Below are 11,641 nucleotides of genomic sequence, written 5' to 3'. Positions count from 1 at the left end.
GCCATTATTCAATAGGGTTTCGTCATATGGCATTGAAGTGCCTTAAAGGAGACACTTGCTTATAGACTTGCTTCCTATGTGTATAATGCAGAGCTTTTTTTGAGGGGGTACTGAAAACCGGCACCTTTTCCATTGTCTGCTAAAACTGACCTATGGACCCCAAGTTTTAATGAAAGAGCTCAGGCTCTACACACCAATTCTGCCTTCGTCATGGATTCTGTGACTGGTTGTGGGGGCCTGGCCATTGTGGGGTGGGTCTGTCAGTGATCACCTCACCCCTGAAGGGTGGCCTAGCATTTGAGCACCGGCACCTTTTTTGCTAGAAAAAACACACTGGTATAATATGAATGGTTATCCCTTTCCAGCCACATGAATGCCTCTGGACAGTTTGGGGAAATCTATAGCAAACAGGCTCCACGTGCCTATAACCTGGACAATTTTATAAAAGGTATGGAAACGCTTTTTTAAATCGCTCCCTGAGTGTCATCCAGAAAAATTCACAAGCAGTTCCTTCAGTTCCCCTATTATCTACTTGAAGCTAAAAAGGGAAGCCAGACATCTTTTGCTGCATATGACCAATTAGTCGTTTAAAATGTGTAACGTGAAAGGCATTCTCAGTTTGATTGAATAACTGTGCTGCTTTTTCCATTCTGCATCCCACATGACTGCAGTCTTGAGTTCATGGTATTTTTTTTTAAATTGCACAACTTTATCTTAAAACAGGAGCGAAGGCGTTTGATTTAGTTATAGATTTTGGTTTAGACTGTAGGCTTCCCAAGGACACACTTTTTGCACATCCTTAACCTTCTTTGAATAATACGCTTTTCCAATAGACCTCATAAAATGACATTTCAAATGAAATGCAGGTGAAATTCAGTCTTGAGACTGAGGGATCAGCTGATGAGGGTGAAAGTTCGGCTTTGGCAAGATAAAAAGTGCCCCACCTCTCTGGCTATATAAGGAACCTTTTCAACAGTCTCTGAAATTTGACAGCACCCTCCTCCACTGTGATACCAGTAATCTAGAAGAATCATGTTCGTTCCAGCACCAGGATGCCAACCTATATATAACCCAGTAAGTATGAATTAATGCAACTTTCCAATTCATGATAAAGCCAAGCATGTGGAAGGTCCATTGTCACATTGGTGGGGTTTCTCTAGGGGTTGATTTCAGGGGTATTTCATTATAGGGTTTATTTTGAAGGATAGCAAATGCCGTGGTTGCAAGTGACAGCATTGAGCACTGTTCATTAAATGGTTTTTTATTCGTGTAAATTTTTTAAATTATTGAGTAGTTTGAAGAAAATGGGAAAGAATGAAGTGGCAGATTTCTTTCTGTGGCATGGTGCCAGTGTGTGTATGAATGACTGGTAGAGGGTAGATAGGGCAGCCATGTCTGGGAGTGGTGTCAGTCAAATTTCTTAGTGTTTTACCTGTAGGGACAAAATGTCAGGGAGTTTCTTTCATGGAATAAGCAGTGATTTTCTGTGATGTTTTCCTAAGAAATGAAGATTAGCAAACAAAAACAAATATTAAATTAACAACCCATTTCTTGATTAGCATGTGAGGATCTGGCACCTCTTTCTTCAAGTTGGAACAGAAAGCGCAAAAGACAACAGGGCCTATATTCAAAGTGGTTTAACTGAACGGAGAGTTATGTTATGCTGAGCCTCCCAGGAGCTGATATTCTGCAACATTTAACCTGAGAATGCCACTGAATATCAGCTCTGACCATTGTGCCACTTGGCTGGTAGTGCTGGGGAAGAGTAAAGAGGAGCTAAGAACAAAAGAATAGCCATAATGGGTCAGACCAATGGTCCATCTAGCCCAGTATCCTGCTTCCAGCAGTGACCAATCCAGGTCACAAATACCTAGCAGAATCCCAAAGAGTAGCAAGATTCCAAAATCCCAAAGAGTTGCAAGATTCCGGAAGTCCAAGGAGTAGCAAGATTCCATGCTGCCAATCCCAGGACAATAACAGAATATGGACTTTTCCTCCAGGAACTTGTCCAAACCTTTTTTTAAAGCCAGATAAGCTAACCGCCATTACCACATCCTCCGCAATGAGGTCTAGAGCTTAACTATTCTCTGAGTGAAAAGTGTTTCCTCCTATTTGTTTTTAAAAGTATTTCCATGCAATTTCATTGGGTGTCCGCTGGTCTTGAATGAAAAATCGATTCACCTTCACCCGTTCCACACCACTCAGGATTTTATAGACCTCAATCATATCCCCCCTCAGCTGTCTCTTTTCCAAGCTGAAGAGCCCTAACCTCTTTAGCCTTTTTCCATACGGGTACTGTTGATATTCAGTGTGGGCCCACATAGCTAACTCTGCATATAGGAGGAACACAGAAAAGGCAACCCTGACTATGCCTGTTTAGTTATGGGGTACAGCATTGCAGACACTATATAAGAAAGGAAGTAAGGAAATAAATATTGACCGTACCCACATCAAGCCACCACCAAATACCTGGATCTTCAGTGCTGGTGTCTGGATAGGATCTAGCGCTGATTGTCCAAGCTGGTAGTGGTCAGTGTTTAAAGAAACGCTGAATGCCGCTGACTGAATGTTAACCAGATGATACCACAGAACCACAAAGGGACCCTCGCAGTCTCGAAGACACACACCACACAGTGAATGAAGGTGACACACAAATGGGAACTAAACGATGTTCACTGTAGTAAAAACCTTTATTCAAACACATCCAAGACTTCACCTATTCAGCCTGCATCAGGAGTCTGGTGTCTGAACCTCTGTATATTGCAATCGTTATGACCGAGAGATCACTGTAATTTAGATCAGCAAAAAAAAAATACCGTGTTCACATGGTTTAGGGAGGGGTGTTGGTGGCTGATCAGGAAGTAACAGATGGCAGATTTTTTTTACGACTCATAGTAAGTTAGAAAATCCACCCTACTTTTTTTTTTAGGAAATCTCGGAGAAACAGGGCAATAGGATACACAGAGAGAGTTCCCAATGCTGAAGGGGAGAAGTTTTGATTTGATTGGTATAATAATATTCAGAATAATATGCATACTGCCTTATAAACAGAATCCACATGTTCTTTCTATAGGCTGGCACATATACTAAGCAATTTTACCATGGTCACACGAAGGGCAGTTCTACAACTGAGGTGCCACATTTACTTGTGTGTGCTGCGTATGTAAATGTTTAGAATGCTAGCACATATGTGTAAGTGCTAGCAGGGTGTCTATTTGCTATTCTGCAAATATGGGTAAAAAGTGGGATGTTTGACCACGGAAATACAAATCCTGGAGACAATATCATAAAAACTTCTCCTAGTGACCCGCTACGGACAAGCTTACCACGAAAGGTCTTTTTCAAGACCACTTTTGTAATATAGCCAATCACTTTACGTTTGGTTCGTCACACAGACCAAATCGTGTTTCAGGCATTTCAGATTCATATACGCTACGTCATAGCGGTAGACTCCTGATGCAGGCCTGTAGGCCGAAACACAACAGTTGTGTCGAGTCTTTTCTTCAATAAAGAAGTTTTTTATGATATTGTCTCCAGGATTTGTATTTCCGTGGTCAAACATCCCACTTTTTACCCATATCTGTGTTTTCCCGTGGGGCGTTCGAGTTCTCCGCTTGATTGCGGATTTTTTTGAACTATTCTGCAAATAGTCATACACAAAAAGAGCGAGCGGAATCAGCCCAGTGATATACACCAATTATATAAAAAAATCGGGGGAAAAGACCTCATATAAATGGAAAAAGACCTGCAATGCAAGCCCGAGGCACTCCGACAATCTCAGTCCGTTGCCTATTTGTTGTAATCATCGGTCAAAAACCTCCGCCCAACCACAGCAGCTGGACAAAAATTGTTCATCTTTTCTTATACTTCTTAATTTTTTAATTATTTTTACTTATGCACTTAAAAACATACATATGTAGTGTACTGTCCCAAATATATAGAATTTAAAATTCTGAATCAAAAATTCAACTTAGCTTAATAGTCTTGTATGTCTGAATTCAGCGCATTCAGTACTCCCGAAAGGGCACTAAATCCTTCTTCTATTGGGGTACTATTCTGCAAATACCCACTTAACTTACATACCATGTATTTGCAAGGGTGGGGCATACACAGGGGTGGAGTACGGGCAGGACATAGAATCCTGTATATTACAATCATCCCTGCCACATTTAGATACCATCACTTGTGCCAGCTATGTGGTCCTAATGTTAGCATAAGCCAGTGTCAGTGCACCTAGGCTTCTATAATGGAACATGGGCAACTAAATTCCATAACAGAATAGAGGGCCAAATTATAGGATTGCCCCCAAAGAGGGAAATTTATAGCCCCTAGGATCAATTTGAAGGCTATTTCATAGAGAAGTGGCCTAGTGGTTAGAGTGGTGGACTTTGGTCCTGGGGAACTGGGTTCAATTCCCACTGCAGGCACAGGCAGCTCCTTGTGACTCTAGGCAAGTCACTTAACCCTCCATTGCCCCATGTAAGCCGCATTGAGCCTGCCATGAGTGGGGAAAGCGCGGGGTACAAATGTAATTAAAAAAAAAAAAAAGACATATACTGGTAGATAGTCAAAATGATTTATTTATTTATTTGTTGCATTTGTATCCCACATTTTCCCACCTTTTTGCAGGCTCAATGTGGCTTGCATGGTACCATAATCGGCGTTAACCGATTTCGGTATGAACAAACACAAGTTGCGATTAATATCAGGGTGATATGGTAGAGTGAGATACATGTACGGTAAAGACAATTGGGGAGAACTTAGAGAGGAAAGGAAGAGTTAGGATATGTCTGTTACGATCTTTGGTTAAGTTGTGTCACAGATGGCCAGGTTTTTTTTGTTGGGTCGGTGGGGTATGCCCTTCTGAACAGTTCTGGTTTTAGTGCTTTCCGGAAATTCATGTGGTCGAGTGTGGTTTTTACTATTTTTGGTAGTGTGTTCCACAATTGTGCGCTCAGGTAGGAAAAGCTGGAAGCATAGGTGGATTTGTATTTGAGTCCTTTGCTGCTTGGGTAATGGAGGTTTAGGTATGATCTTGCTGATTTTACGGTGTTTCTGGGTGGTAGGTTGATGAGGTCTGTCATGTATCCCAGTGCCTCGCTGTAGATGATTTTGTGAACTGTCGTACAGATTTTGAATGTGATACGTTCCTTAATTGGAAGCCAGTGCAGTTTTTCTCTGAGTGGTTTGGCACTGTCAAAACGTGTTTTTCCATATATAAGTCGACCGGTTAAATCGCTTGCTCACGACTATCCACTCATTTTCAGCGACGCTTAACCAGTTACCTTCGCTGAAAAAGCACTGATTTTCAAAAGTGGCTAACTGGTGGGCATTCCAGGGACAGAGTCAGGTTAAGTGTTGATGTTCAGTCTTTGACTGCATAAGTAAACCACTTAAATCATGCTGCATAAATAGCAGTCCTATCCGTAAGCGGTTTGGCTTAAAGATATGTTAGCCAGCTCAAAAAAAATCTGGATATTCAATGTTGAAGCCCTGAACACGCCTACCCTTGGGTCACTTAAAATGCTAATGTTCTTGTCACTGTGTGTAACTGTATGGGTGGGGTAATGTTATGATACCTTTTACACAGATAGACAAGAGTTTACGTGCAAAAATCCTCTAAAATTATCTCCAAAGTAGGAAAAAAAAAAAGCTTTTACTGCATCTAACTCTGAACATCTCTCTCTTTCTTTCAGGGCGTCCCTTTCTGTAGTCCAGTCTATGGCGGTCTACGACCTGGGATGTCTGTGTATATCCAGGGCACCCTTGAAAAACATATCAAAGGGTAAGGACAACTTACAATTGTGTAGGATGTTTTCAATTTCATGCAGCCCCTCTGTTCAAGAAAGGATCCCTCCAGCTCACCCTGAGAGTGCCTTCTCCTGTTGTCACTTTACAATGAGTCCCGTGCATGTTATAAATTCAGAGCAACAGGAAACGGTCTTCTCTCCACAGCAGCTGGAGAATGCAGCTTTCTCTGTCTGCAGCGCATGAATAATGCTGGATCCATAGTCATATCTGTAACAACTAGACACACCTTAGCAATTGTGCCAGTTTCCACCTTTGTTAACAAGCCCTGCATCTCTTTTTTTTTTTTTTTTTCTCACTTGGATCCATGGCCCTTTCCGTGGGATTGGGTTGGCTAGGATTGCAGTCACATGAATGCCAGACTTCTGATAAAGAACAACATGGCCAGTGCATGGGAATTAAGCGCTCTTGATAACTCTTCAGCCTTGATCATGCTCAAGTAACTTTCAAACTCCTAATTCTTCTCACTGACCAATATCTGGCCTTGGCAGATAGCGTTATTTTTAAATGTCAGTCATTGCAGTGGATGTAAATCAAGTTCTCCGAGGACAAGCAGGCTGCTTATTCTCACACGTGGGCCGATGCGGACGTTGATGTCCTCTGAGACGTTGATGTCCTGCTGTCCTCTGAGAATACCTGCAACAGGTAAGTATCTTCGCTATATTCAGAGCTGCTATCTGAACAGGAGCTGCTGTTTAATATTCAGAATTACAGCCTTTTTTGCTAACTTTATCCAGATAGTTATCTGATTAGTGGGATGGCTATCTCTGCAAACCACAAAACGTCTAACTCTGCTTAAGCTCCGCCCCAGACAACCCTGGCACTATGCAGATAGTGATTCTTACAAATAGAAACCGTTGAACATCCTTCATATATTTTTTTCTTTTTATGTATGCTCTTAATTATTAATCTATAAATTAACTAACACACTTCCTTGGGTAGTGCTCTTATCAAAGCCTACCCAGTTATAGCTAAACTACAAATAATTATACAGGGCTCAGCTGTGTAACATTTCAATCACTCCGAATGATTGAACCATGGTTAGTTCAGCCCACATCATTGCACTGAGTCCCTTCCTCCTCCACTGTATAACATTGAATACTGAATAATGATGGTGAACAATCAGTATTATATACATGAAGTACTTATCTTGGGATGGCCTACTGATTCTCCATGCTCCACAACAAGATGTGAATTTTTTTTTCCTCAATCGGAGTGAGAGATAGACGTGATTATGTGCTCGTGCTCATTTAAAAACAGTCCCACAAGTCTCCCGAACTTGTTATTCTTCCAAACATGGGAAGGAAATACCCCAGGTACTGTATAGTGACTATATAGATAGTGCCAAGATGGTCTGTAAGGATATTCAACAATGCGCTTGCACAGGAAGGGAGAAGATATTCAGCAATGCCATTGTACAGGAAGGGAGAAGATACCCCAGGTACTGTATAGTGACTATATAGATAGTGACAAGATGGTCTGTAAGGATATTCAGCAATGCCCTTGCACAGGCCCTGGAGTTGGTGCTGGTGTAGGGGTAATTATGTAATCCCTGCATGTTCTTTACCCCACACATTATACTCCAAAGTATGTGATGTAGTCTAGAGAATCCGCTGCTGCAAGATTTTCAAAGGAGAAACTCTTTTTAGGAATTTTCTCTTTGAAAATGAGCTTGGAAACAGCACAAAGAGAGTGTGAACCAGTGTCACATGTGAGAAATTATGATTTGATTTTCTTTTTAAAGTATTCTTCTCAGAGCCTTCTGGTATTTGTAGCCATGATCTTTTAATTGCAGTGATAGGACCTCATGTCCTAGAATGCATATTCATCATCATTTTATTATTTTTAAACTGCCTTTCCACATACAGACCACACAGTGATAGATGTATACAATTTTTATTATATATAAATATGATTCAAATAAATGAAACATAAAACTATTTTAAAAAAATTTAAAAAAATTATAAAATATAAAATTGTAAAATATCAGTTCTGAATAAAAACAAACAAAATGCATTGCAATAGGAAGTCAGTACATAAGTTCCTGGAGGAAAAGTCCATAAATCAGATGTGTTGTAGATTTGGATACTGTTAAGAGGTTACCATTATGACCCTGGACATGGAATCCTTATTAATGCTCCTTTACTAGTCTGTTTCTTTGTGTTTAAAAAATAGATTTCGCGTGAATTTTGCCTGTGGGCAGCATGATGGAGCAGACATCGCTTTCCATTTTAACCCTCGTTTTGAGGGACATGACAAGGTGGTCTTCAACAGTTTTGAAGGGGGCTCTTGGCGCTCAGAAGAACGTAAGAAGGATATGCCCTTTCGCAAAGGAAAGCATTTTGAACTCATTTTCATCATTAATAGTAATTGCTTTCAGGTAAGGAGGAGTGTGGGATGTAATCCTGTTGGCTCATGACAGTGTTGTTTATTTCCACGCAGGGAGACCTGTGCTCAGGTCTTCTGTTCCCCAGGTTAGCTGGAGCTGGGGCTGCTGTGGTTTTGGTACTCACAGCAGTCATACAATGGTGACACCTAGTGGCCAGTTCTTAGACCCATGATTGCATATTTCAGAAGGAGACGTGATATATGGCCCCCAGCTGAGGACAGCCAGTGCGATGACTGAACTGGCTGAACTGTGAGGGGATATAAAATACATAAGTTCCTGGAGGAAAAGTCCATAAATCATTGTTAGTCATGTAGGCTTGGGAAAGTCACTCTTTCTCGCTGGGTGTTAGTGATAAGGCTTGGATCTTGCCAGGTACTTGTGGCCTGGATTGGCTACGATTAGAAACAGAATACTGGGCTTGATGTATCAGAATGATACATTTTATGAAAAATCCCCAGATAGCTGTGAATTAAGGCTCATGGCACCAGATCCCAACCCTAGTTCCAATTGAGCTGGAAGTCCAAAGGAGCAGGAAGAAATGGCAGGATCAAAAATAAATGAGGGTGGGGTCTCCTTTTTCTCTTATTTTCCTAGCATCTGCCCCCAGACACATGATGTAATGGAAGGAGACTCTGTGAGAAAGGTGGCCTCCGTATACTCAACTCACACGTTGTCCTAAGAATCGAGAGGTTCTACTAGAGAAAGAGGCGAGGGTTTCTGAGCTTTTATGATACACATAGAGAAAAGACGTTAGGTAACTTAGGCAGATATGTGCTCCCTCCCCTCCCCTACATCACCTAGATTGACCACAAACAAGCCATGTTGTCATACAAGGTCACACGTTGTCCTAATAATCGAGAGGTTCTACTAGAGAAAGAGGCGAGGGTTTCTGAGCTTTTATGATGCACATAGAGAAAAGACTCTAGGTAACTTAGGCAGATATGTGCTCCCTCCCCTCCCCTACATCACCTAGATTGACCACAAACAAGCCATGTTGGCATACAAGGTCACACGTTGTCCTAAGAATCGAGAGGTTCTACTAGAGAAAGAGGCGAGGGTTTCTGAGTTTTTATGATGCACATAGAGAAAAGACTCTAGGTAACTTAGGCAGATATGTGCTCCCTCCCTCACATCACCTAGATTGACCACAAACAAGCCATGTTGGCATACAAGGTCACACATTGTCCTAAGAATCGAGAGGTTCTACTAGAGAAAGAGGCGAGGGTTTCTGAGCTTTTATGATGCACATAGAGAAAAGACTCTAGGTAACTTAGGCAGATATGTGCTCCCTCCCCTCCCCCACATCACCTAGATTGACCACAAACAAGCCATGTTGGCATACAAGGTCACAGCTTTATTGGAATGCATGGTGGCATAGTAATATAAACGACAGATAAAGATCTACATGGCATATAGAGCCACACCTACTACTCTGCAGGTTACAGTCATTAATGATTAAACACGAGTTGGCAATGTATGCCAACCACATATAAGCAATCAAATATGATGCAGTCTTGGAACATAAACCAACAATACTGCTAGTCGCATTTAACTTGCTAATTTCAACATCAAGATGTCCTGATTTGATTTAATAATTTGGTATAGTTATGGTAGAAAAGTCTTTTTGCCAAATGTTTGTTTGTTTATTAAATATTTGATAGGCCACTGATTCTGATACCGGTCTCAGTGGTTTACAATCCAATAAACACAAATATAAAGGAAAAGAACGCCACAATAAGTAGGACAGAGTAGGCTCAGTGGCGTTCCTAGGGGGGATGACACCCGGGGCGGATCGCTGATGCGCCCCGCCCCCGGGTGCAGCGCCCCCCCCCCCCCCCCAGAACAGCGCGACGCCCCCCCTCCCCGGCGAAAGAACCCCCGATCCCCTGGCAAAAGAACCCCCCCCCGGGTGCACGCCGCTGGGGGGGGAGGGTGCCGCCGAGCGCCTACCGGCTCTTCGTTTTCATGCTCCCTCTGCCCCGGAACATGAAGTAACCTGTTCCGGGGCAAAGGGAGCATGAAAACGAAGAGCCGACAGGCGCACGGCACCCCCCCTAGCAGCGTGGACCCGGGGCGACCCGCCCCCACCGCCCCCCCCCCCTTGGTACGCCACTGAGTAGGCTTATCATATGGCATACATTCTAAAGCTAGAACTGATTCCTAATTTCTCATCCCGATTGTTGAGGTGTCGCAGGTCTACCGCGTCCACCTGTGGTCAAGTTTAATTGAATACCGAATGTTAATTTGAAGATGTAAGCTTTGAGGAGGGATTCGAATTTGGGAAAGGATATTTCAGACCGTAGATAAAGGGGCAAATTGTTCCAGAGAAAGGGTGCTAAAAAGAAGTAAGCTGAATGATAGTAGACTCATAATGGGCATTTTTAGGTGACGAGAGAACCAAATGATGGGAGTCTAGAGAGTGCAGCGAATGTGAGGGAGTGTAGGGAATTGTGACAGAAGAGCGATACAAAGGGGAACCCAAGTGTAATGATCTGTGAGCAAGGCACAGAACCTTAAACCAACATCTATAAGGGACAGGCAACCAGAGTAACTCCTGGCTCCATCCTGACTCCGCCTCCAGCAGGGGCGTAGCCAGACTTCGGCGGGAGGGGAGGCCACAGCCTGAGGCGAGGGGGCACATTTTAGCCCCCACCCCCAGTGCCGCAGACCCCCCGCCATCCCTCCTCTTTCGACCCTCCCCCCTTCCCGCCGCCGCCAACCCTCCCCTGAGTCCCCCACCGCCGCCGTCAGGTACCTGTTCTGGCCGGGGTCCCCAACCACCGCCAGCCGAAGTCCTCCTCAGCCAGTCTCCAGGCTGGTGCGTTGCTGCAGCTGATGTGGAAGCCTAGGAACATGCAGGACGTCAGGATGACTCACACAGAAACAGAATCCTAGGCTTCCACATCAGCTGCAGCAACGCGCCGGCCCAGAGACTGCCTGAAGAGGACTTCAGCTGGCGGGGGTTGGGGACCCCCGCCAGCACAAGTACCCAATGGCGGGGGAGGGTTAACGGCGGTGGGAAGGGGGGGGTCGAAAGGGTCGGTAGGGGCCAGGGCCAAATCTGGGTGGGCCCAGGCCCCTGTGGCCCCACGTAGCTATGCCCCTGGCCTCCAGGCCATCCTATCACTTACCGGTAGTCAGGCAGGATATTCAGGGGACTATTTGGTTATGTGCTTCTGAATATCCTGTTGGGACTATCTTTGGCCGGCACTAGTTAACTAGGTAAGAGCCTCTCCTACCCAGTTAACTAGCAACGAATATTATTCCCAGTATTAATATACTCACACAGTGAAGTGGGTACAATAGTCACCTGCTGAATTTATCCAGGTAACCATGTTGTTCCCAGGTAAAATTATTTGCTGCCCCTTTAAAAGTTGTAGGGAAGGCCCTCACTTTTCCTTTTGGAGAACCTCTATGATGGCCCATATGAGAGTGGAGCGAATG

The 11,641-nt window shown here is 43.6% G+C and overlaps 1 protein-coding gene across 1 annotated transcript in view; it reads left to right on the top strand.

The window, feature by feature from the left end:
- The first annotated feature begins 901 nt into the window (after positions 1-901).
- LGALS4 (galectin 4) overlaps positions 902-11,641 on the top strand; it is a 32,367-nt gene continuing 21,627 nt past the window's right edge. Inside the window, exons 1-3 of the mRNA XM_030218364.1 lie at positions 902-1,074; positions 5,697-5,785; positions 7,984-8,188. Of these exons, the coding sequence (XP_030074224.1) occupies positions 1,033-1,074; positions 5,697-5,785; positions 7,984-8,188 (336 nt within the window). The 5' untranslated portion in view covers positions 902-1,032. The remainder of the gene's footprint in view (positions 1,075-5,696; positions 5,786-7,983; positions 8,189-11,641) is intronic.

The sequence above is a fragment of the Microcaecilia unicolor genome, chromosome 11 (assembly GCF_901765095.1).
Source record: "Microcaecilia unicolor chromosome 11, aMicUni1.1, whole genome shotgun sequence".
NCBI lineage: Eukaryota > Metazoa > Chordata > Amphibia > Gymnophiona > Siphonopidae > Microcaecilia > Microcaecilia unicolor.
This window is presented reverse-complemented; position numbering and strand designations above follow the sequence as displayed.